Source organism: Dichomitus squalens (genome assembly GCF_000275845.1).
Source record: "Dichomitus squalens LYAD-421 SS1 unplaced genomic scaffold DICSQscaffold_2, whole genome shotgun sequence".
NCBI classification, from domain to species: Eukaryota; Fungi; Basidiomycota; class Agaricomycetes; order Polyporales; family Polyporaceae; genus Dichomitus; species Dichomitus squalens.
In genome coordinates, this window is record NW_006766884.1 from 295982 (window position 1) to 320218 (window position 24237).

General features: G+C 56.3%; 10 protein-coding genes across 10 annotated transcripts; 4 read left to right on the top strand and 6 right to left on the bottom strand.

Moving 5' to 3' along the window:
• Positions 1 to 164: 164 nt before the first annotated feature.
• DICSQDRAFT_48770 (2-nitropropane dioxygenase) lies at positions 165 to 1566 on the top strand (the record flags this gene model as incomplete). Its single annotated transcript, XM_007360924.1, has 7 exons — positions 165 to 240; positions 299 to 349; positions 408 to 559; positions 617 to 756; positions 819 to 862; positions 919 to 1438; positions 1488 to 1566. The coding sequence occupies 7 exons, from the start codon at positions 165 to 167 to the stop codon at positions 1564 to 1566; spliced, it is 1062 nt and encodes a 353-aa protein (XP_007360986.1).
• Positions 1567 to 1666: 100 nt separating this feature from the next.
• Positions 1667 to 3292, bottom strand: DICSQDRAFT_49146 (WD40 repeat-like protein; the record flags this gene model as incomplete). Its single annotated transcript, XM_007360925.1, has 8 exons — positions 1667 to 1788; positions 1843 to 2205; positions 2261 to 2532; positions 2585 to 2700; positions 2752 to 2775; positions 2828 to 2947; positions 3028 to 3168; positions 3233 to 3292. 8 exons carry the CDS (start codon positions 3290 to 3292, stop codon positions 1667 to 1669), a joined length of 1218 nt encoding a protein of 405 aa, XP_007360987.1.
• A 561-nt stretch (positions 3293 to 3853) lies between these two features.
• DICSQDRAFT_77444 (uncharacterized protein) lies at positions 3854 to 5022 on the top strand. The gene is made up of 4 exons (XM_007360926.1): positions 3854 to 4142; positions 4199 to 4313; positions 4367 to 4496; positions 4554 to 5022. The coding sequence occupies exons 1-4, from the start codon at positions 3907 to 3909 to the stop codon at positions 4769 to 4771; spliced, it is 699 nt and encodes a 232-aa protein (XP_007360988.1). The 5' UTR covers positions 3854 to 3906; the 3' UTR covers positions 4772 to 5022.
• A 6-nt stretch (positions 5023 to 5028) lies between these two features.
• DICSQDRAFT_77448 (uncharacterized protein) lies at positions 5029 to 5738 on the bottom strand. Its single transcript, XM_007360927.1, has 5 exons — positions 5677 to 5738; positions 5534 to 5615; positions 5397 to 5476; positions 5291 to 5346; positions 5029 to 5237 (listed from the first exon to the last, which is right to left on the bottom strand). The coding sequence occupies exons 1-5, from the start codon at positions 5692 to 5694 to the stop codon at positions 5117 to 5119; spliced, it is 357 nt and encodes a 118-aa protein (XP_007360989.1). The 5' UTR covers positions 5695 to 5738; the 3' UTR covers positions 5029 to 5116.
• Positions 5739 to 6014: 276 nt separating this feature from the next.
• DICSQDRAFT_158933 (protein prenylyltransferase) lies at positions 6015 to 9492 on the bottom strand. Its single transcript, XM_007360928.1, has 7 exons — positions 8867 to 9492; positions 7768 to 8814; positions 7455 to 7696; positions 7324 to 7402; positions 7072 to 7272; positions 6928 to 7014; positions 6015 to 6874 (listed from the first exon to the last, which is right to left on the bottom strand). Exons 1-7 carry the CDS (start codon positions 9440 to 9442, stop codon positions 6131 to 6133), a joined length of 2976 nt encoding a protein of 991 aa, XP_007360990.1. The 5' UTR covers positions 9443 to 9492; the 3' UTR covers positions 6015 to 6130.
• Positions 9493 to 9640: 148 nt separating this feature from the next.
• DICSQDRAFT_143111 (rab-protein geranylgeranyltransferase) lies at positions 9641 to 11078 on the top strand (the record flags this gene model as incomplete). Its single annotated transcript, XM_007360929.1, has 9 exons — positions 9641 to 9643; positions 9691 to 9801; positions 9862 to 9989; positions 10050 to 10273; positions 10327 to 10521; positions 10579 to 10662; positions 10713 to 10787; positions 10842 to 11003; positions 11056 to 11078. 9 exons carry the CDS (start codon positions 9641 to 9643, stop codon positions 11076 to 11078), a joined length of 1005 nt encoding a protein of 334 aa, XP_007360991.1.
• Positions 11079 to 12905: 1827 nt separating this feature from the next.
• Positions 12906 to 18136, bottom strand: DICSQDRAFT_151813 (uncharacterized protein). The gene is made up of 8 exons (XM_007360930.1): positions 17654 to 18136; positions 16455 to 17189; positions 15835 to 16396; positions 14740 to 15781; positions 14445 to 14683; positions 14151 to 14390; positions 13548 to 14090; positions 12906 to 13490 (listed from the first exon to the last, which is right to left on the bottom strand). Exons 1-8 carry the CDS (start codon positions 18121 to 18123, stop codon positions 13236 to 13238), a joined length of 4086 nt encoding a protein of 1361 aa, XP_007360992.1. The 5' UTR covers positions 18124 to 18136; the 3' UTR covers positions 12906 to 13235.
• A 362-nt stretch (positions 18137 to 18498) lies between these two features.
• On the bottom strand, positions 18499 to 20957 carry DICSQDRAFT_77461 (aromatic compound dioxygenase). The gene is made up of 8 exons (XM_007360931.1): positions 20351 to 20957; positions 20217 to 20281; positions 20098 to 20160; positions 19415 to 19617; positions 19220 to 19348; positions 19038 to 19162; positions 18807 to 18980; positions 18499 to 18749 (listed from the first exon to the last, which is right to left on the bottom strand). Exons 1-8 carry the CDS (start codon positions 20414 to 20416, stop codon positions 18579 to 18581), a joined length of 996 nt encoding a protein of 331 aa, XP_007360993.1. The 5' UTR covers positions 20417 to 20957; the 3' UTR covers positions 18499 to 18578.
• A 187-nt stretch (positions 20958 to 21144) lies between these two features.
• DICSQDRAFT_131945 (SFT2-domain-containing protein) lies at positions 21145 to 22341 on the top strand. Its single transcript, XM_007360932.1, has 7 exons — positions 21145 to 21395; positions 21488 to 21561; positions 21614 to 21669; positions 21731 to 21751; positions 21825 to 21914; positions 21972 to 21984; positions 22048 to 22341. The coding sequence occupies exons 1-7, from the start codon at positions 21253 to 21255 to the stop codon at positions 22140 to 22142; spliced, it is 492 nt and encodes a 163-aa protein (XP_007360994.1). The 5' UTR covers positions 21145 to 21252; the 3' UTR covers positions 22143 to 22341.
• A 468-nt stretch (positions 22342 to 22809) lies between these two features.
• DICSQDRAFT_49819 (hydroxyacylglutathione hydrolase) lies at positions 22810 to 23890 on the bottom strand (the record flags this gene model as incomplete). The annotated part of the gene is made up of 4 exons (XM_007360933.1): positions 22810 to 22885; positions 22996 to 23373; positions 23458 to 23567; positions 23699 to 23890. 4 exons carry the CDS (start codon positions 23888 to 23890, stop codon positions 22810 to 22812), a joined length of 756 nt encoding a protein of 251 aa, XP_007360995.1.
• Positions 23891 to 24237: the final 347 nt, after the last annotated feature.

Consider the following 24237-nt stretch of genomic DNA (forward strand, 5'->3'; position numbering starts at 1 on the left):
GCCATGTCCCCACTCGCGTCCCAGGCGACACCTGCACCCCCACATGACCGCTTGACCGGCTATAGTCCATTGCAGACCGGGTCGTTAAAGACCAGAGCGCAGCCTAGGGGTCTCATCTAAACTTGCATCCGTCCAAGTCCCATCAGCCTGCATTCTTGCCAGCCATGCCAGCTTCCGCGCCCGTGTTCTCTACCCCGCTCACCAAGTTGTTCGGGATCAACCACCCAGTCATGCTGGCAGGTATGTATACAGAACTACCATCCAATATACTTCAAGCTGACGAGGGGAATGTCTGCAGGCATGAATGTCGCGGCTGGTCCACGACTCGCTGCGGCTGTGACCAACGCAGGTACGCATCTTCGCATCTCGCATCTGAACAAGGAATTGATCGTCCTCTTGTCCTCAAGGCGGTATTGGCGTCATTGGTGGGGTCCGCCAGAGCCCGAAGATGCTTCAGGACAACATCGACGAACTCAAGAGTCACCTTGAAGACAAGAACGCGCCGTTCGGCATCGACCTGTTGATCCCACAGGTCGGTGGCAATGCCAGGAAGACGAACGTGAGTTATTGCTGTATCCCCTTCCCTGGGTTTGTGATTCTCATGCAATCAGTTCAGTACGACTACTCAAATGGCCAGCTGCCGGAGCTGACGGAAGTCATCATCAAGAGCGGTGCCAAACTGTTTGTCTGCGCCGTCGGCGTGCCTCCGAAGGACATGGTACAGAAGCTCCATGCTGCCGGCGTCCTTGTCATGAAGTAAGTTTTGTTTGTGACACACCTCACATGCTATACGTGCTAACGGCAGTTGCTGCGCGAAGCATGATTGGTCACCCGAAGCATGTCTCGAAGGCTCTCGCTCAAGGTAATTGTGACGCTATCTTGAAGAATGCTGGATAGATGTTAATCATTGTATCTAAGGCGTCGACATCATCTGCGCCCAGGGTGGCGAGGGCGGTGGACATACCGGCGAGACGCCCTTCTCAATCCTCATTCCTGCCGTCGTCGACCTCTGCAAGACCGCGAAGAGCCCCCTCACCGGCGAACCCATCATCGTCGTCGCTGCTGGGGGCATTGCAGATGGCCGCGGTCTGGCTGCTGCCCTCTCGTATGGCGCTGCCGGCGTATGGGTCGGCACGCGTTTTGTTGCCAGCGAGGAGGCGGGTGCGCCGAAGGTGCACAAGGAGTTCGTTCTCAGCGCGGGGTATGACGACGTCACGCGCACAATTATCTACTCTGGCCGCCCCATGCACGTCCGAAGGACGCCTTACGTCGCGAGCTGGGACAGCAGACAGCAGGAGATCGCTGAGCTCACGGCTCAGGGAAAGATTCCGCATGAGGTGGAGCTCGAGAAGCACCCTGAGAAGTCCATGGAAGGCCGTTCGTGGCTCATGGGCAAGGTCGCGGGCTCTATTCGCGACATCAAACCAGCACGCGAGATGTGAGTTGCCTTTCATTGTCTTGTTCGAGGCGTGCTGACGGCATTCTAGTGTCGATGAGATAGTGACGACGGCTGCGAAGAGCTTGCAGGGCGCATCGAGCCTTATTGTGACGAAGGCGAAGTTGTAGTGCTCTGACCCATCCTGTCGCATTTGGATATGACTTGAGTTTGTGGGATCGAGCCTGTACACTAGGTATCATACATAGCTACTGGCGTCCTCCGGTCGAATCAATCTTCGTCCATTAGCTCCGCTAATTCGCGCTCCTCATCTGCGTCCAGTATGTTGACCGGGACATCGGCAACCTTGACCTCCTCTGCAGGAACCTTTGGCGGCGGCGGATGCAGTAATTCTTGAGGATACAGTCGTCAGAGGAATGCGGCAACCACACAGAACACGAGCTCACCACTCAACCTCCATCTTCTGAGAGTACCATCCAGACTTGCACTCACAATCCACGGCTCCACGCGGACCTTCCCGGGTTGGCCTTCGACCTCAGACTTGCGGATCCACAATCGTAGGGCTGTCACGTCGTGCCAGTGTCCATCCGTCTCTGCGATGAGCTCGGGCTCCTCGAGCGACGAAATGTCGTACACTCGGATGACTGCGCCTGTTCCGGTCAACAGATACGGCTCCCCGAGTACAGTGAGGGGCAAAGGCAGGATGGCCTTGACGGCGGTCGCGTGCTGGATTGGTGGGATAGGTTTCGCCCCCGGAGTGGGTGGAAGGGTGGGATCAGGGACAATTTGCACCGTCTCATCCGTCGATGCTAGTAGGAGTATTATGGAAAAATATCAGAAAAGCAACAAGGGGAGCGAGTGTACCTGTCCAAAGGTGACCATCTCCAACGATCATCTCATTCACGCCCGTTCGGTGGTGCTTGAGCTCGCCTGTAGGCACGATCTTCCACTGGGAGTCGAGGTTGTCTTCCTTCGCGATATTCCACACCCGGATGATGCCCATCGTATCTGCGGTGTAAAGTACCGCAGCTTTCTCTGAGAGAACGCGTGCAACAAGGGACTCGACCGGGCGTGTATGCCCGGTCAGGATCCCTACTGTTCTCAAGGGCCGCCCGTCGGCAACTGACGATAGATCCCTGTGGATGTATGAGCCGGACAGTAAGCTATACATATGCTATGGATGTCTACCAAAGCCGGACGACCTTGTCAGATCCACTTGAAACTAACAGGCCTAGTGAGGGTATAGCATGGATGGCCTTTACAAAGTCTGAATGCCCATCTGTGGAAGAAATGATTTGCTTTGTCTACCCAGAGTCATTGACAGCCGTCGAAATTTATTGGGTTGGCTTACTCACCTCTACATCCCAGACTTTGATTGTCTGTTATCGTTCTCGTCAGTGAGGTGCACAATATCGCTAGAAGGCCAAGCACTTTATCCCATGAACTCGTGATGAGGAGGTCACCCTTGCCACTTCCTGGGACCCGATCGACAAATGCCAATGAAGTTACCGGCGCAGCGTGTCCTCTAAAAAGTCGCAAAGTTTTGCCTGTCTGACATCCACACTAAGTAATTATAGAGCTGGAAACGGGCTTCTGGCCGTCAACGATGATCGGAAGAAGTCCCAACGCACCTCAAGGTCGAGCTTCCTGACAACAGTCGTGTTCTCTGCAATCCAAGCGACGTTGTCGCGGATATGAACCGCCAATGCTTTCCCGGTAATCTCTATCGGCGAGCCGAGGTCCTTTATCCGCTCTGCTTTGTCTTTGCGAGACTTGAAAGACAAACAGTGTAAGAACGCCAAGCATTCTAACGTCAGTCGGTGGCAGACGGCGCACTTGTTCTAGCCTAAGCTCGGCTTCTGAGCGTAGGAAATGGGACTTGTCTGCGGGTTGCATGGGAGGAGCTTGGGAAGCACACTAGGGTCTTGGGGTCGCGTACGTCGCGTAGGCGTTTGTTCCAAGGGAGTCTGATCGGGACGATTGTTCTTGGAGAGTTGCCGTCTGTAGACGACCCGTCTACTTATCGCGATCCAGCGCCTGTTTCTCGGCCGATCCCATCTTGAAAGAGCGGAGTGTCGCCCTTCTCATCCTTTCCCCCGTCCGCCCCTCGACTTCGCCCTCTATCGTAGGTTCTCAAGCCAGTGAATGCCAGGAGTGAGTACTTATTTGTAGGAGCTGACGTTTGCCTCTCACCTCATGGCATCCAGACAAACCATCCGACCGGAACTATCCAACATTAAGAGCGCCAAGTGGTCGTCTAAACTCAAAGTGATCTGCTGTACGCGAGATTGCCGGACTCAACCATTCGGGGTCGTACCGTTCCCCGCACCAGCCAATTGATCCCTTGAGCGTGAGTACTAGGCCTCGCGGGTGCGCTTTTTGTCCTCTGAACGCCAAAGGCAGCTTAACTTTCTTACAGACACGTCGTGCCACCCATACAAACCCTACATACATCTTGCCAACTGTCTGAGACCGTTCGCGCAAACCGATCCTCACCTCGTACTGTCATCATGAGTGGCCGACTTGCTTCATTCCGTGGACCCTCGACTCCTACCTTCTCCCCGGTGGCTGCGCGTCAGTCGGCCACTTCCGCCTCTCCTTTGAAATCGACTGAACTCCCTCACCACCGTACGCTCCGAGGCCAATTGCTGGAACTTCGCAACATAGCATACGAATGGGATGAGTGGGTTTCCGGACAAGGCCTCAAGGCAGCATCTAGTCTAGTAGATGCCCGAACGGAGCTAGAGTACGTTCATATATGCTCTGCCAATGGTGCTGAAACTCAGTGGCCGTGCATCGCAGCAATGAGCTTGCATTGATACCTGCGGGAAAGCAGCCTACTTACCCGATCGTCCTGGAAAAGCTGCGATTCATGGAGAGCTGCATAGAGGAACTTCACGAGGTAGTCAGACGACTAGTAAGTGTGTCCGCTTGAGGCCTCCTCGTCTATTGAATGACGTCTTCTTTCAGGACAAGCTGTTCCAAAAGATGGTCAAGATCATTCGCAATTTGGAACAGCTCCTGCATGAGGTGCACAAAACGAAAGGATGGAAGTTCGTCGAAGAACCCCTTTGGGTCACTTGGTCATTAGAGAAGTTCGGTACGAACCTACGCAGTGCCTTCTCGCTATTTTGTTGTCACTCACTCTTGTGCTTAGTGACGAAATTACCCTACATCTTGAAACCGTATCGTCGGTCGCTGGAAATGCATCTTGACCTCGTCGAACAGCTCCGTCCACACGACGTAACGTTCGATGAGTCCCGCCAGATCATTGCTCTCTGGCAAGCTCAACCACACCTCGCCCAAGGAGGGTGGGACGTCATCTGGGAGGATATCTGCAGCGTCGAAGTCGATCGCTGGAACGCCCCCCGATGATATGCGGACTCATTGCTGTGCTTCGTGCCATGCTCACAAGGACCATACTACCTTACTTCCTGGACGCTATTTGCTATGAACAGACTAGTCAGTACATACACCGTCGTGGAACTCGGTAGTTCGCCGCTCCATAATTCGTCTGTATATATACCAATTAACTTCCCGTAGTACGCTATCGCTGTCGCTCTCTAACGCTGTGCATTGTAGTGTATTGTAACGATCATCACACATTCCTGTGACTTTGACCTTCGACCACTGGATCTGCAAGACTCGTTGCTCCGTCTATCAGCATGGCGAACGTCTCTCCGCGTGATTGCGACAGATAAAGCTAAAGGGTGACGGTAGTCACAGCGGAGGTTTCACGATTCCGGGGCTAATCTTGTAATACACAATCGAGGAGTCCTCTGTATTAATAGCAAGATACACGTGCGATGGCCCATCCAATTCTTTGAACGTGGTGCGAATCCTGTAGGAAACTGTTAGCGCGAATTTGATTTGTAGGCGAGGAACCCTGATCACCAATCAGTTGAGAGCGACTCAGACAAGGAACAGGGTACAACGTGCAATAGGTCAACCTGGTATTCGTCTGATTAGCGGAGAAGCTGCATGAGAAAGGCGTATCCACCTGCTGTGGCCGACGACCACGGATTGCACATCGCGAGCAACCGGAGAGTTCGACGAGCTCCAAGCCGGTCCACTGCTGACCTGTACATGGCATGCATGTCAGTCACCTGGTTTTGCACCTACAACTTCTCCAGACACCTAGTTTTAGATCATTGTAGGTTTGGAACAGCGGACCTGCTACTTTTGGATATTTTGAGAGGTACGGGGCAAGCGCCTCATACTATGCGATCGATGAGTTTGCTGTAGCCACACGAGCAACGCCACGGCCAAAGCGCACTCACAGATGGGTGTTTCTCCATCTGTGCTACAGTTGAACGAAGGAAACTCCTCCAAGTGGATGTGGCACGAGTTGAAGTCCCGAAGCGGTGCTTCCGCCTAAAGTGACAGGTGCCATATTTGACCACAAGGAAAATTCGCAGGGATTCCGCCGAGAGACAGCAGGCTGCAATTGCAGGGCTCTCTTGCTTTGGATCGTTGATGTGTAGGGCTCCCTTGCTCGACTCTGGCTGCATTAGCACGTTGATCAAACCTCTCTCGGCTTCATTCATTTTCATCCTGTACTATGATGTTTGGGTGACATTCTACACAAGATCATGCACCTCGCATACTCCATTGTAGCCCGGCATCTTAGCTCACATGTTTCTTGGTTGCGATTTTATCATGATATATCTCAAGTGAAGCTCCACGAGTACAACAACACGGAACGTAAGCATCGACAACATCACGCCATAGCACTCAATCCTCTTCGTCCGATATATGGATCTCGTCCTCGTTCGCCTGCGCCGGAGCAGCCTCTAGTGGTTCCTGTTGCCGCACGTCGGTACTTGACTTCGCAGAAACGAATGCCGGCGCCCCGCCCCCGCCCCCGACTGCCTGCCGCTCTGCCGCGGCCATGGCGTCGACAGGTGCAGCCTCCGCTTCGGTCTCCACGCCTGACTGCTTCGCGGCCATCTGTGCGGCGAGGTACGACGCCTCAGTATTGAACTGCGCTTGGACAGAGCGCTTGATGCGGAGCATCTCCCGGAACGTGTCCTCGGACCCGGTCTCGATCTCGAAATTGTTCCACTCCTGCCAGAACTTGGGGTTCACGCGCGGATCGCAGAATTGCGACGCGTGCGCATAGATAGTGCGCGCGCGGTCGATCTCGCCCAGCTTGCGCTCCATCGCCGCGAACCGGAGGCACATCTCCGCTGTTTGTCTGTCCGGGAGAATCTCGATCGCGCGCTCGTAGATAGGGCGCGTCGCGGGGAGGCCGTAGTTGGAGGTCGCCCTCGCGATGTAGATGGTAAAGAGCTCAAACTTGTCCTCGTCGGCTACTGCGGTCGTCGCGCGGTCGTAGATGGACATGGCGCGCTTCGCCAAGCCGTGCTCTTCCTCGAAGGTCGCGTACATCATGTAGATGGGCTTGCATGACTTCGGTGGGCACTTCTCCAGTGCTTGCTCGAAGAGATCGCGCGTGCGTTCGATCTTGGAGCCTCCCTACATGTATGGGTGAGCAATTAGTCGCAGAATGGTACTCAGCCAACACTCACGTAGCGCTTCACAAACTTCGCTAGGTAGATGTTCCAGATCTCGAACGACACGGGGAAGGTGAACAGCTCGGTACCACGCTCATAAACCTACGCGCCCAGAGTTAGAGCACTGGTCTCAGCTTGAATACCGAACGAACTCCTGACCTTGAAGCTCTCCTCGTAGTACTTGTTCTCCTCCAAGAAGGCAGCGTAATTCACGATGATCTGAGCGTTCGCGATGCGCAAGTCCATGATCTTGTCATACACAGCCTTCGTCGACTCGACCGTTCCGAGCGACTCCTCCAGATCAACATAGAATGACCAGAGCTTGAGTGACTTAAAGAGTCGAGCCTGTACTGGTAGCGACTATTCAAGTCCTGTTAGCAGCGGCGGTCATTTAAAGCCAAAACCGCTTACATGGTCGAAGAAGTTGACTTTTGTGTCCTTCGGGACAACAGCGGCACGCTGCATAACCCGGATGGCCTCGTCGTAGTTCCTATCCGCATGGTCAGAGGATGTCTTCAGTGAGGTCGCTTGAGTTTACGCACTCGGCACGGATCTCCATCTCAGCCCACTCGCACCAGACCTCCGCCAGCTCGTCTACAGTCTTGAAGTTGACTTTAGTCGCCTTGTCGAGAATCTTGCGAGCGCTGTTGAGGTCGCGCTCGGCTTCGCCAGTGGTCCCACCCTCCTCGTAGAATTTGGCAAAGTTAATGTACAAACGGTGGAAGTTTGCAGTAGCTCGACGAGGGTTGACGGTGGCGAGCGCCTGATTGTAGGTCTCGGCAACCTAGAGGGGTGAAAGGACGGTCGCATCAGTTGGAGATTCGCTAGCATACTCGTTGAGAAGAGCAATCGTACCTTCTCGTCGTCGTCTCCCCACAAAGCCACCCGCTTCTCCCATTCCTGAACATCGTTGGGATTCCTCCGGAGAAGCACGTCGTTGACCAAGAACGGCCTCCGGTCCATCAACTCCTCGAATTCCTTCATCTTCGTGTCCAGCTCTTTCTCGGTCTCCTTCACGTCCTCCTCGTCCTCATCCTCGTCCGGGTTCTCGAGGCTTTCCATGAGTGCACTGACCAGACTCTCCGAAAACTCCGAGTAAGCGTCGAAGATCTGCGTGAAGTCGCGAATGGTGAGCACAGACGCAAGGCCACGCTCGAAGGTGTGCTTCGCGCGGTCAAACTCGCCGCGCTTAATCCAGTAGGTGGCAAGGCCCGTCCAGAGGCGGCCAGCCTGATCTTTGTAGACCTCCAATCCATCTTTCCGGACGATATCCTCGATGTTCAGCTTGCGAGGGCTTCGCGTGTCCTCATCCTCGTCGTAAGGGGAGGAGGGCTTGCCGTCGGATACGGGCACAGGGGGACCAGCAAACCGGATGAGTTTGCCATCTACGGACGCAGGCTCTGGTGGCCGCTGGGAGGCTGCAGCTTGTGCCTCCGCCTCGTCCGCGATTTTCTGGTTCGAGTCGATGGTGTCGGGGACGTCCAAACCGACCTCCTCGGCATGCTGCTCAACGACGTCCAAGAACTCGCCAAGAAGTTGATATGGACTCTTGCCCTCAGGGCTTGTGTACTCTCCACGTGCTGCCTTGCGAGCAAGCGCCAGCAGGAGCTTGGCAGCCTCGAGAGGTCGGGGGTCAGGGTTGTTTTCGGAGAGAAGGATGGCGGTGTAGCGTTCAGTGATACTCGGGTCAACGGCAAGGTAACGTCGGTAGACAGCGACAGTCGTCGCACCACCTTTCGATTCTGCCCACAGCAAGTAGCGTGCCCATATTCGGTGGTGGAGTGATGGTGGTAGGGTGCGCAATGCGCGGTCATATGTTCGGCGGGCATGAGTGTGCGATATTTGCGGGGGGCAAAATGGATGGTTGAATATTGACAAGTAGAGCAGCCAGATGCGTGGCATCTATGAGTATACGTCAGTTGCATTGTAAAGCCCACAGTTTGAAGGGGCGCACCCTCGGGAGCCACATGAGACATCGCTCGAACGTCGCAACAAGAAGTCTCCACTCTTCCCATCCAATGATACCATCCACACCGCCCTCCCACCGCTCCAGGTCCTCTTGCTCATCCTCGAGAGCTTCGCGCATGTCAGGGAACTTCTTCCTACCACCCGCTTTCTTCTTTTGCACAAGTTTGCCAAGAACGAAAGACATGCGTGTTTGTAGATAGGATTTCCACAGCTTGAATGAGCCAGGGAACTGAACAAGCGCCGCTTCATAGAGATAAGTTTGTCGCTGAAGGGATTGGCGAGCAGCAGGCGAGGAAAGAGGTCCCAACAAAGCTGCGACCTCGGGTTTTAGATCGGAGGGTGCCTCGGCCTTCTGTGCAGCAGCAGAAACCTCCTTCACATTCTGGATAGCGGTCCACCAATGTCTGAAAGAGAATGGATTCCTGAGCAGATCCTCCTCACGATGTAAGTCCTTGGTCGTGACAAGATCTGGATGGGTGGTAGGTGCCGGGGTGGGGAAGGTGAGGGGGAAGATGGATGTAAAAAATTCAATATTCGGCTGCTGCAGGGTAGCCGCGGGCATTTTGGAGGCGGAGGATGGCGACCAGGGCGGGGAGGAGAGGGCGGTGGACGAGGTTAACGGTGAGGAGCGCGAGCGCGTCAGGCGCCCGCTGCCACCACTGGCCAAACCCCCCTGGTCCGCACGTGCCACAAGCGCGATCGTAGAACGCGTCACGGGCGCCTGTCCCGGAGTGCGGTTATCTCTCGACCTCCACCATCCATGGTACGTCGTTCTTCACATGCCACTTGCGCCGCCTCACATGAAACCAGCATAACGTAAAACGTGTGAGATACTCGGCGGAGGCACTGGCCGCCCAGAGACAACGGGAAAAGGCTCGTCTCAAGGAGTTCCAATCTCTGACCGGGGAGGTACTCGCGCGAGTAAGCTTTGACCGTGGGGGTCCCTCAGCTCGCTACTTAAATACGTCTTCCCTCCCTTAGAAGCAGCGCAAGGATCACTCCAGGGAGGCCTTCGACCTCACCACCCGCCTACTCCAGATCAACCCTGAGTTCTATACCATTTGGAACTACCGCAGACTCGTCCTTCTCAATGGCATCTTCGTTGAGAGGTGTGTATGCATACGGTATACGTCCGTGACGCGTCGTAATATGTGTCTGCACTCGCCTAGCACACCGACTCAAATCAACGATGTTCTGTCCGACGACTTGTCCCTCACCACGACATTGCTGAAGCAACACCCCAAAGTGTACTGCATTTGGACTCACCGCCAATGGTGCCTCGCCCAAGTTCCTGACGGGCCCACGGCTTCCGATCGTAATGGATGGCGCCAGGCGTATTGGAACAAGGAACTCTTTGTCGCAGAGAAGATGCTTGAGGCTGATCCACGAAACTGTCAGTGTCTGTCCCACCCGCGAGCGCGTATCCCATCTCACCCTGCGCCGCAGTCCACGCCTGGACCTACCGTCGCTACGTCTTGGCGCAGATGCCCGTCAAGCGTCCAGAAACCGCAGATCTTGCTTTCACCAAGCGCAAGATCGAGTCAAATATCTCCAACTTCAGTGCATGGCACCAGCGGTCGAAGACCTTGACCTCTCTGTGGGACGCCGGCAAGCTTGACAAGGCGAGAAGCCTCGAGGAGGGTATGTAAGTCGCAATCAATATGTCGAACAAATCCTGACATTCTGGCAAATTGCCAGAGTTCGACCTTGTCCGGAATGCCATGTACACGGACCCCAATGATCAGAGTGTGTGGATCTATCATCGTTGGCTAGTAGGCCCAGGCGAGTTTGTGATCGGTTTCCTCAAAAAGGTCATACTAACTGATTTCTAGGCGACGACAAGGGACTTCTTGAACGGGAGGTATCGTCAATACAAGAGCTACTGGACATCCAACCAGACAGCAAATGTGAGTGCCGCTATTCTGTATATAATGCATAGTCGTCTCACGTCTGATCGCAAGGGTGCATGGAGTCTATCGTATTCTATAAGAAACTATTATTGCGCAGGCATGGGGATAGCTTGGGAGACGACGAACGTGGGAAATTGAACAGTGAGTGTGAGGAGCTACTTGGGTCTCTGCAGAGCGTCGACCCGGACAGACATCAGCGTTACGTTGATTTATGTGAGTTCCTATTGAAACCTATGTGTTCGTCCGCTAATTTGGGTGTGGGTAGCCCGTAACCATCACATCGTATGATATGAGATCATAGCCATGCTCAATGTGTATCCACATGGGACTTCGCCGTCCCGTGCTCATGTTTGACGACTAACTTAAGTCTAGCCCCGATATTGACGCCGTCTCACGTAAACCCAGTATCTCGCACACCAAGAATAATCCTTAACGCAAGGCCATTGGCAGATAGGACTATATATTTCTTGTTTTCATCTGAGACTATACAGCAGCTGATCCTACATAGACGCTCCGAAAACAAATCTCACGCAGCATCGGCGAAAGTAGGGAACTGGCCGTGAGCGGGTGGTGGTCAGGCGCATTGGCATGCGCTCAGCACTTGCACTCGCCCGGCTTGCAAGCGCAGCTACACAAGGGGTGAGCTATACAATGCTGTTCTGGAGCAGCTGGAAGATACTCACGTAGAGCCGCAGTTGCAGCTGTTGGCGCCGCAGTGGGTGTTCTTGACGACGTCGGTGGTCTATGGAGGAAGGGCAGATGTTCAATATCACAGCACAGTCGACGTGCAACCAAGCAGGAGTGGGAGCACTCACAGCGTGCATGATGACTAGCAAGGTGAGTGACAATGTGGTATGTGGTGGATGTGGTGGTAGTGGTGCAAGATACCGAGGAGCAATCAGCCAGGAAACAGGCCGTTATATATGTGGCGGTGATGAGGGTGTTCACGCGCCACTCCTGTCAGTTGAGCTCCCCAAAAAGGCAATTTGAGTAGTTTGAGCGAATTCTTGGACCAATCTCACGCCGACCCACGGCGTTCTAGGGGTACCACATGCCTCAGCAGTATCTGCGTCACCCTGTGCGTCTCCGTGGTCTCAGTTATCAGCACTGCTATTGACTCCAACACGCACCAAGTGACAAATCCGGATTTGTCGACCAGAGTCCCCAATAGTCCTCAATGGCCGATGTTCCCGCCCCTTCTGGCCTTCCGGATGACACCTTTGTGGAAGCTACAGCGGCATCTTGGAATCCGAAGCACGAGCGAGTGTTCAATCGCAGGCATATCCCTTCCGAGGTCCGGAATGAGCTACAAGCCTACTACCGAATGTTTTCCTGGCCGTCCTGGTTTGTACGCGGTACTATCGTTCTTAGCCTCTTATCTATGCAATCAGTGCTGACTCGGTGTCATCGACGCATACGAGATATATTCAGGGGCGGCACAAGTGCCGCAGCAACAATCTATCTGCTGTCCTATCCGAGCCTATGACGATCGTGCGGCTACCACCGGTCAACACCGCTCTGCACCCTCCACCTTGGAGGAAGACCGCCGCAGCTGCAATGTGAGCTAGTATAGCGGCATTTACGCCCTCATGTAGGGATGTCTGTGTCACTCTGGCTCAGCATCCTAGCCTCCTCTGTCTCCTGACCCCAGGTTGGCCCTAGAAGCCTTGTATTTGGGTTCCATGGTATGCGCATGTCATACGGCCCGGGAAGTTGAATTGGAAAAACAGACGACTGTAGGTGCCTCCGTACCTGCACCGGACGCGTCTGGCGAATTAGGCAAACTCATGGTCAACCTCACATCGTTGTCCGTCGTATTGAGTTCTTCTTGTAGCTTGCAGCTTCAGGGGCGCCACTCCGAAGATCTGTCAACTCTTCTACTACACAAAAGTCTGCACCCACGACGTTGACGGGCTTCCGTGAATCGAAGTACGTACGACGATACTAGTGCCCGTCGCTGATATGGCAGGCCACCATCCCCTAATGGACTAGAGCGGTGCGCTGGAAGATGTCAGGTGCGCACCTGCGCTGAGACGCGTTCCTAGTAGCCACGGACTAGAACCGCTACTTTATCCCACGCAGGAAGTCGATGACACGACGTTCCTAGCTTGTAGAGAAGTAGAAAGGTGTTTGATGGCTGCGGATACAGTGGAGTACACGACAGTACAGGTTTTGTATAACTAGGTGCGGCGAGTGTGGAGTCAGGAAAGGCATTGCAATAGTCATGAAAATCGTAGCGGTCATAGGCGGCATGAGGAGCGTTCAACGGGACATGCGCAACGAAAGCAAATGAAGATGTGAGGAGGGTACAACCCTGCATGTAGGTAATGGAATAATAAAGTACTTTCATGCACAGCAAGCGACGTCGGAGGACGATAGGAGACCAAGAGGATTGACCGAGAGGGAAGACATACAGCAAAATGACGAGCATACAAGATGTCCAGATCACATCGGCTTGCGGTTTAGGATCTCCTGGATGTCGTTGATCGTGCGCGCCGCCTCAATCGGAGGGCCAGGAAGGATGGAGAGCCGCTGCTTAGTCGTGTTCAACATCTGCTGGACGTTGGGCATGACACGAGCGACGTAGGGAGAGATGAGGGGGTCGTTGGTGTTGAGCACAGTCGCAGCACGCTGCAGCCACCACATCGACACCTTGAAGGACTCGTCGGCCGGCGATGTCTCACCAATGATATTAGAAAGCTGTTGCAACGTCGACGTCAGTTACCTAGACCGAAGCGTAGACACAAATGAACTCACCCTGTGCACCAACGTCAACATGACGGCTTGCGACAGGGGACTGGGACCGTTCATGGGCATGACGACCTCCGGGTTCGACCGGGCTAGCAGTTCACGGAGTTGTCGGACGTCCTGAGTGCCCAGGACTGCAAGGTAAGCGTCGTCCCACTCCTCCGGCTGTCCAGAAGCAGGGGGAGTGGCGCGCGGCAGCGCCTGCTGCTGCTGAGGAAGGGGTGGGGGGGCAGTAGGGTGGGAGGCCTGCGGGGCCACGATGTTGGGGGCGAACCACGGACCAGGCCCGTGCATGAGCTGCTGCTGCTGGGGTTGGGGAGGTGGCTGCTGGAAGGAGGCATGTGGCTGGTAGCCGGAGCTTTGGGGCATAGGAGCCATATTGGGCTGCTGTCGGAGAAGCTGGGGAAGCTGGTTCGACGGAACTATACCAGCACTCGAAGGACCCGGAGAGCTGCGGTTTTGCAGATGGCTGAAATTAGGAGGTGGGTTCAAGAGGAACTTGACCTGATCGGAGAGCAGGCGGACAGATTGCTCGAGGTCACGGATGGTCGACTACAAACGCACGTGGATGATCAGTATCCGCAATTCAGCTAGGACGAACTGAGACTCTACCTCCTGACCGCGAAGCGTTTCATTCTGCCAAGTAAGGATCTCTTTCTTGAGGTTGAGGATCTCGGTACGGATCTCGCGGGAGAGCTCCTGGTGCATGGCGGAGGAGGGGATGAGGTTCTTCGAGATAGATTCCTTCACCTGCCGCTCGATGGCAGGCGTCACGTTAGCGGAGAACGCACGGGCGACCTGGTTCGCGATCTCTGGCCGGACGAGCACTCGCTCAATCTCGTTAGGCAGGGCCTGCGGACACGGGGATTAGCCACCGCTCAAACGTCGCACCACAGCTGAGCTTACCACTTTCATCGCGTCGCTCACGCCCTTCGCGATCTGGTTGCTGAGCGCCGCCTTGACCTCCTGCTTCGTGATGTTCTCCAACGAGGGCAGGACTGAGTTCTGGACCTCAGATTTGACGGCCATCTCGACGACGCGCGTAGTGTTCCTCGTCAGCTCGGTCGAGATGAGCTTCAGAATCTTCTCCTGACGGACGAAATCCGCAGCCTGCTCGTTTTGGCGGACCTCCTCCAGGCGTTGGTCTAGTCGACATCAGCACATGCTACTGGAGCGCAAAAGCACACGGTGAGAAACTTACGCTGCTTGTCAAGCTCCTTGGAGATAAGACGGCCCAGGCGATTGTGGAGGCTCTCCTCGGACTTCTTGATCTCCTTGGTGAGCGCCACACCAACCTCGGCGTTGAGTTCGACCTCGGCCTTCTTCTCCCCCCTCTCCTTCTCGGAGTCCCTGTTGCTGTCCTTCCACCCGACATTCTTGCCCCTGGGACCCTTGCCCTTGCCCTGACCGCGACCACCCTCCTCTCTGGGCGCCTCAGCCTCAACCTCCTCGGAGGGCGGCGTCTTCGTCCTTGGAAGCGGCACGTTGATCGGATGAGGCTGGACAAGAGGCTGGCCGTACTGAGGACCAGCAGCGTGCTGGGGCTGACGCTGGGGTTTGGCCTCGACCGGCGGGAGCTGGGCAGCGTGGTACGCGGGGAAGTGCGCAGGGGCGCCGGCGAACGCGGTGTTGAACCACTCCTTGCGGATGAGCACCTGGTCGACGCCTGTCGAGTGGACAGAGAAGGCGACCAGCGCGAGCTCGCCGGGCGGCACCTTGGCAGCGACGCAGGCCGCATGCGCCTCGTCGCCGTGCGGGTCGGCGTCCGCCGTCAAAATGACGAAGTGGATCGTCGGCTTGGGCCCGCTGAACTCGACGACCTGCTCGATGAAGGCGCCCCGGCCCACGTCCTCGCCGCCGGGGGAAGGAGCTGCGACGTCGTAGTTGAGCTTGAACGCGATCATCGACTCACGGCGGTTGTTGGCGATCCAGAGCGTTTGGATGCGCGAGTCGTAGTTTGCGTGTCCGAACATCTGCGGGTCCTCCTGATCGCCGTTGACGAACTTGATCGTGGAGAGCACATTGCGGCCCATGACGGGAAGGAGCTGGAAGACCGTGCCGTTCTTGCGACCGACGATCACGCCGCCGTCGACGAAAGTGAGGGACGAGGGGAGGTCATCGCCCCGAACCTTGTGGGACCAGAACGGTAGCTTGTCGCGGATGTTCCACATAGTCAACGTGGAGTCCTCAGAGATAGTCGCGAGAGCGGACCGTGGGATGTCGAAGTCGAAGGCGAGAATCGGCTGAATACGATATCAGTATTACGTCCAGCTGAGTACGGACAACGAAGACTCACCGAAGGAACAGAGAAGATCTGGCCTACTCTGTGCAGTTCGCTCTGCGGGATCGGGTCGCCGCCGAAGACGTGCGCAGCATCGGCGATGTTCAATAAGTACATGTTCGTGTCCGACGCGACCGCAACGAGATCGGGCTGCTGAGGGTGCCACTTGACGGCATGAAGCGGCTCCCCGTCACTCTGAGGGTACACGCAGAGCATAATGCGTCCCGGGACGTCGTCCGTAATGACATCAGGGAGTTCCCAAACTACAAGGCCACCGTCCGAAGTGACGCCAGCAAGACGGTTGCCGTGCACCGACATGTCGCTGACCGCTGTGCTGGGAGGGAAGGGGCTTGGTAGCGTGAGGAGCGTCCTATCACCGCTCGACCGCGAGATGACCCGAACACGTCCCTTGGTCATTGCATATGCGACCCATTGAGTCGCGCCGATGGTCGTTCCAGGAAGGAAGGTAGAGTCGACCTTGACGAGAGCGATCGCCGTCGACTTCACGGCATCTTGAGGCGCCTGGATCTCGTCAAGAGGCTGCGAGACGTCGAAGACGATCGCCTGAGATTGCGCACTGTCGAGAGGTACTCAGTCCATTTTCGGATGCCTTACAATCAATGTGTAACACTCACATGGGACTGGTGTTCTTGCCTTTGGGAGCGCCGCCTCGTCTGTTCTCGTAGCTGCCGCGCTGTGGCAATGGCGAGCTCTCCTTGTCTCGGCCATACTGTCCACTGTAAGGACCCTGGGAGAAACCGCCTTGGCCGATGGGCGAGTCTGCTGCACGACGCTGCTGCTGCTGACGCGCTGGTTGACTAACCTGCTTGGGAGGAGAGGCACGCGGCGAACCCGTAGGTTGGACAGGCTGTGGGGGCAGAGGGCGCGAACGAGGCTGAATAGGCTCGTGCTGCGGCTCCTCCGGCTGGTAAGACTCGTAAGGACTGACAACGTGTTGGGTCGGCTGGGGCTGGAGCGCTTGTCCCCGCGTGAGTTGGTCCATCAGGTTTTCGACCGACTTGCGCTTGGGGTCGACTGCTGGGGTATTCCAAGAGGATAGGTCCTCGGCTTGCTGGGGCGGTGGAGGCTTCCTCTTCGCGCCAGGGCTTGTGCCCGACAATGCATCGAACGGAGAATAGAAATCGAACATGGAACGGCGAGCGGGCGATGGTGCGCGCTGCTGACTGTCTTGTGGGGCGTGTATACCGACGGACCCCTCACGGTCGTGCGGATAGGGAGCCTCAGGCGGAAGGGCGTACTCGTCATGGTGCGATGGCTCGGCGGACTCCTGCATGTAGGGCGGCGACGGTCCCGATGGCGGAAGCGAGATGGGGGTCTGCTGCGTCTCGGATTGGGAGAACTTCTGTGCACTACACAAACATAGGAGTGAGATTGCGACGTTAACTGACAAATAGCAGCAAGGGAGTGGCAACTCTCGAGTTGCTTGCGAGGCAAGGACCTAGACAAGCTCAGATTATGTAGTGCCACTTCATCGTCATACGCAGGAGGTACCGCAGCACAAACGCGCGATGCGGAAGACAAATCGGCAGAGTATATGCACGCCGAGCGAGCACCGGACCCAACCGACGAATCGCTCAGGATTTGAGTACCATCTGTGCTAAAGCTAGCAGCGGTAGGAGTGGGACCCAGCAAAGCAGACGATGGAAGATCGTCTAGCGTGCATTCATGCATCATGATTTCGCATCGCGCAAGCCTCGGAGACAGGAACCTTTCCTCCAAGGCCATCGCCCAAGCCCAGGGTGCATGTCGGTGCCCAAGACGGAAGTATGACCTCCCAAGACGGAGCGCGAACGTAATGAAGCTAAGCACTCACCCAGACATCAACTGCTCCAGCAACAATTTTCCTTGAGACTCGCTGCTCGACATGCCTGGCCTCGGCGCGGAACCCGGTGGTGTGGGTACTTGCTGCGGCTGGACCGGGCCAATGGGTTGAATGGGTTGAGGGTTGGAGGAGGGGGAAGAGACGGCTCCAAGAAGAGACAAGAGAGCGTTCTGCCGCTCGGTCGCCTGGCTGCTGGGGCCAGACACGTTGGAAGAGATAGACGCAGCGTTCCCGGACGCTGGGGTCGCGGGCCCCGAGCCTGGCTGCTCCTGGGGGCCCTGATAGATACTTGCGCTCGCAATGCTCGGCTGCGGGCTAATGTGAGAAGTAGAAGGGGCATTCAAGTTGTGGAGGAGTGAGTCGAGATGAGATGGGACGGCGTTCGGCGGTGAGATCTCGCGATGGGAGGGCGCGGGCGACACATGGGGCTCGCTGGACGGGCCAGGGACGTGGGGGACCATGTGGAACTGGGAGGAGGGCGGGGGCGGGGTTGCGGGGCCACGCGAAAAGACGTTATCTCTGTTGGTTACGGGATCCATTGGGGCGATCGCAGAGAGCAACGAGCAGGAAATGGCCCGGAGGATGTGTGAAGAGGGGGGGAGATAGGGGAGAACGCGAAGGACGAGCGCGATGAAGGCGGGTGTATACCACAGACAACGAGGTAAACACGCGTTCCCGGCTAACTCCGCTCACCGCCCACACCACCCAATCCCCGCGCGACCGTCCGGACTGGCCTCTTTGTGGGACCATGGTCCGTGCTATCACTCCTGCTTGCTGCGTCGTGATCCCACCGATGACACGGGTACCACACCGGACAATAACGTGCACGCGGGCAGGCAAACACGAAGCACAAACAACCCGTCTTCAATCTGGGGTTCTACTAGTACATTGTCCATGACATCCACAGTCGCCGACCTCACAGAGAAACAGCCGCATTCTTCGCCGCAGCTTCAGCCTTCTCCTTGAACGCTTTCGCCGCCAGGTCCTCCGGAACCAGGATGATGTCGCGCTGCAGCAGCTTGAAGGTGTCGCCCTTCGGGAAGCCTCGCTTTCGCGCCTCGGCCTCGTCCTTGATCGTTTGCAGTTTCTACATTCCGTGACATCAGCCGATCTGATGCCTGAACACCACCACGTTATTGCTCACCACGACGAGCGATTTCTTGACCCCAAATACCGCATCGCTCTCCAAGTACAGGTCGCCTTCTGGGTAGAACGCCGTAGTCAGCTTGCGATAGCCAGGCGCCTCGATCATGAGGTGCAGGTGATTCGGGCGCATGTTGTGTCTACCAATTCCCAGAAGCAACTCGCCGACAGGTCCCTGCAAGTGACGTCAACGACCCCCGGACCATGAGCATAGCATCGTGGGTTGACCTACATCTCCTGGGATCGGATAGGCGACGGGCACCACAGCGCGGTATCCGAAGTGGCCATCCTGGTCCGAATGCAGACGTCCTCTGCAGTCCGGCCGATCTCGGGTGGTATACTGAGTGTCGTAGAAGCCTGCGGACCGTAGTCGTGAATGGATAAGGAAAGGATTAGGCGCAGCGGCCGACTGACCGTTCGCATCCGTCTCCCATGTCTCGACAGTAGCGTTCGGAATGGGCGTCCCGTCTACGCTGAGAACTCGTCCTTCGACATACATGTACTCCCCTTTGCCCTCCGACGCGATGGAATCGCCGTTTGCCACTGAAATCGCGGTCCGTAAGTCCTGATAATACTCACGCAGCAGGAGTCTTGAACTCAATCGCTTACCATCGGGAGCATCTTCGGTGAAAAACGGTCCGAGGACGCTGCTCTCCGTCGCGCCGTTCTCCGGAGGGTTGTTTATGGCGTCCACTAGTGCAGATACTCCCAGGACATCGGACAGGAGGATAAACTCCTGGCGGATAGGCGTACACGTCTGTCCGACGCGGGTCAGGAACTTGATGGTCTGGTCCCACTCCGCTGTCGTCAAACTGGGTAGATGCAGTTAGCACTGGCAAGCCATCTGCCTTGGACGCAACAAGGGTAGTGCTACAAGACACTATACGGCCCAGCGGCCACTCCGCGGAAGCCGGCATCCAGGCCTTGACAAGAATCTTACAGGGCTGACGGGATGCATGCTATGAGGCGAACGCACAGTGATAAAGACTGACACGTGCTGTTTTTCAAGCAAGAGATGTGCTTCCCAACACGGCCACCCCCAAGGATACGATATCTTTAGCCCCGCGGACCGCCGCGTGGCGGGTACATTAGATCTATACTGACCGCACCCACCGCCAGTGACGGCATAATTTCCGTGGTGCGTTAGACCAATTGACCACCCTTCAGCCACAAGGGATGCAACCATCACGTTGTGTGGCTGAGTGCCACTGCTTCCCAGATACAAGGCGGCCGGCAGGCAGCATGCATAGACTGTTCTTGTGTTTTTGCCTGCTCATTATGGCGCAACCCACCTTGTCTCCCGTACGAATGAATGTAGATGGGCGACGAGGTTCCTCAATAGGAATCGCTTGCGACTAGGAGGCTTGAGTCAGGATATATGCGCTTCCCACAGGCTGTCCAGCATACGCACTCGTCCGGAGTCAGCTCCGTGAGCTTGAACATGTTGGCCGTAATCACATCTGGGCTATCTGGAGTCTGCACAGATGTGACGAGCGATTCAGTTACATCTCAGTCGGGAAGCTGTAGGTCTTGCATGTTACTTACCGGGAGCTGGAACGGAGGAGGCGGGATGCCATTCGCTACAGCCTTGCCGTCATCATGTCCTGCCATGGTTCCTCGAGTGCTGGATTAGCTTCACGGGAGGGTCGTCCTAGATGTTTAAGCAGCGAGCAGGCGTAGGAGCTGAAGACAGAGCGTCGATCCGAGGACCGTCTTTATCGACCTACCGATCACCGCCCGTATTTAACGTGCCCTGGCCTCCGATACCAGGCCGAGCGCACAGGCCTCGCTCGGATGCGGGGCAGCAAACCGCGAGAACGACGCCGTCTGACCGAGTGCACTCACCCTGTACGCCGGATCCCCAGATATAGAAAGTCATGTGTGCCCTGGAAAACACTTGACCCGATCCTGGTCCTCCCAGCTCACGTACGGCAGAGGGGGCAACGACCATATTTGAGGCGGCAGACGCCACGAATCTCAAGTGGAGAAGCGTGCTTGCATCAGCACGGAGGTAAGTCAGGAAGCTTGGTGCGGCGCAGAAGCGTGTCTCTGTCAGAAATGATCACGGTAGGACTTTTGCATGCTGCGAGGATGAGCGATCAAGCCGTAATGTCAATATTTGGAAGCCCGAGTTTGCGAAGGTCGGCGATGCGACAACAGACCACGCTGTACAGTAAGTAGATCACAGAAAACGAAGTGCGGAAGGGGGACAACGACACGGCGCACGACGCGCCTTGCGACGCGTCTCGATCCCGAAATGTGCGTCTCCGCCACGTGCGCTGCCGATGCACAGTCGCCAGAGCGCCCGCACCGTCTCGAGCAGCAACACCGCCGACAGCGTCGCGGCCACCCACCTCCTTCACCCCGTCCGCCGTCCTCGTTCTGCCCACTACCCCCTTGACCTTCGCGCCCGTAGTTCCCGACGACATCCTTCACGATCAGACAAAATGGCGACAGCTAACTCCAAGGGCTGGTTCAACCTAGAAGCCGCGGGCGGCGTCATTCCTGATACGCAGTTCTTCGAGGGCGACTCGGCATTCAGCTTCCTCGGGCTGACGAGGACGCAGCGGTTGTATGGGTTTATTGGATGGTGCGTCCTTCACATCATACACCAGATATAACATGGGGAAGACCAAATGTATTGCTCGAGCTAATACGCCGCTCATGGATTAAATTGGACAGCCTTGCTATCGGCTTCGTCCTGAGTTTGCTCGGGAGCATCTTCCTGTTCCTGGGCTCGCTCACGAGCTTCGCCCGTACGTACCGCTTTCTTGACTCGTCGGAAATTCATCAACGCTTTCACGGCAGTCCTGTATGCGCTTGGTACAATTATTGCTTTGATTGGAACCGGCTTCCTCATTGGGGTGCGTCGACTACAACACCCTGCACGTGTATATCTACTCATATCAATATCGAAATGTCTAGTTCTTCAAGCAAGTCAAAATGGTATGGAATACTACCCATTTGATGTCACAAGGCATGAACGGAGGCTCACGTGCCACAATCCTATATCACCTAGATGTTCAAGCCAGTACGAGTAGTCGCGACCATCATCTTCCTCGCCTCCATAGGCCTCATCTTCGTTGGCGCGTTTGTCATCCGCAGCGACGTAAGTCCTCCACGTCATGCTCACATCTGACATCGAAGCTCACGCTGCTCTTCTCAGATCCTCTGCATCAGTAAGCGCCAAGCTCTAGTTTGATCACTAGCTTCTCCCCATTGCTGACACTTCTCCTTTACAGTCTTCGTGATCATCGAGTACCTTGCCTACACATGGTACACGCTCTCCTACATCCCCTACGCACGAACAGCCATCCTGAAGGTATTCGGGCTCTGACGTGGTCCCTTGCGCAATCCTCTCACCCGTGCGGGCTACTACCTGGCCTTAGCACGGCATCCGACCAAGTGTTCACCTCCGCTATGCCCTTTCTTCTCTTGACTTGTCGTGTCCGCGGGCTACCCTGGATGTACCTATCTAATACCTCACGAATGCACAGAACTTGTAAGACTATAATATGCATCTGCACCTTCAAGCCTATAAAATCCGTCGCCCAAGATTAATCTTACCGATATACATACAGCATGATCATGAGCCACCGTGGATGAATGGTCTGGGCGGAAATTACGATTGCTGCCGCAGCTAGCAGTGCGTACACCTGCCTCAGGACAGGGTGCCTTCTGCGATACAGCCGGGACCCAAGGCAACGTACCTGCAGCAAATGAGGGTATCATGCGTTCAAGACGTCTATCGAGATGGTAGCCTGACCCCACACGCAGCACCGGAACAAGAAGTCTTGCATATAAGTACAATTCGATGATGAATTTGATGATACATTTGCTTCCGTTCCTAGTCCGTCTCAGCTTAGTCTGAGACAACTCACGCATTCTCTTCCATCTCTCCACGGCCTCCACGGCCGTCACAGATGGCTGCGTCTTGGATATATTCATCAGGTGAGATGGAAGCACAGAAGGGCTGCTGAGCCGCAGAGGACCACGTACCGCGCTCACCCCTTGAAGTTATTCTTGAGCGTCCTGAGCGCGTCCATGACGTGGGCGGCCTCACCGCCCCCCGTGGCTTGCCTGTGCGGCCACAATCAAATTAGCACACATTCTCCAGCCGAAGGACATCCCAGAATCCAGCGGCCGTGGATCCACCGGAGTATCTCTAGTCGAAGGGGGACCACACGCACTGGATGGCCGGCGTGTCGAGCCGCATGAACGGGTTCCAGTCCCTCTCGTCCCCGATCGTCGTCCGCTCGCTGGGCACGACACCGCTCTGGATGAGCGTGTCGAGCCGGCGCAGGGCGGGGTTCTCCGGGTCGACGCTCTTCGCGAACGCGAGGTTGCCCCTGGTGTACTCGTGCCCGTCGTAAACGACGGTCGCGGCGGGGAGCGCGCCGAGCTTCGCGAGCGCGGCGTGCATCTCGGCGCCGGTGCCCTCGAAGAAGCGGCCGCAGCCGGCGACGAAGAGCGTGTCGCCCGTGAATACGCCGCCGGGGTGGGTGCCCGCGGCGTCGGTGACGTGGTAGCAGATGGAGTCCTGCGTGTGGCAGGGCGTCGCGAGGCACCTGGGTTGTGGATGGGGATGTTAGGGCATGCGGGCGGTCAATCACCGATGAAGTATGAGACAAGGGCGGGTGCGGTGGACGCACCGGACGTTGATGCTGGCCACTTTGAATTCATCCTTGTCCTTGACGAGCTTGGACAGCGCCGGGATCTTGTCGCTGCCGCCGTAGATCGGAGCATCTGGGTAGGCTGCAGCCTGTCGGGGCGCAGTGGTCAAGACGGGTGCTATATCCAACCGGGACGTCGCGATGCACGTACGAAGTCCTGACCGCACAACGCCCTGTTAGGTCACTCGCGGCGAGAAGAGGGGCAGGAGGCGGTACAGACCTTGTTCCCACCGCTGTGATCGAAGTGGTGGTGTGTGGTAATGGCGGCGATGATCTGGACACCAGCCTTCTCGGCGGCTTGCTGGACTTTGGGGACGTCGTAGGGGTCTACTGCAGCCGCTTGATTGGACGCATCGTCGATGAGGAGGTACGCGTAGTTGTCGTCGCGGACGGGCACGGGGACGACCTTCATGCTTGCGGCGGCGGTGGACGAGAAAGGGGCTGTTCGAGCTCGGAGGGCGGAGGGAGAGCTGAGACAAGGGGCCAGTGCTTGGTGGATGAGACGGGCTGAGAGCATCGGTCAGCAACTGAGCACACTCTCTGTACATTACAGTAATACTTACCCACTCCCACTCGATGCACATCCCGGAAACAGAGACGGCATCGCGGACCGCCATTTCGCGATCGACACCGAGTTCGATGCGAGCGCCCGCAGCTTGCGAACGTTGATGCTCTCTGTCAATACGCTCTGTACGTGACTCTGCTTGTCGTACTAGGCTCGCCGTCGTCATGATCCTGCTCGCTGACTATATCCATGTA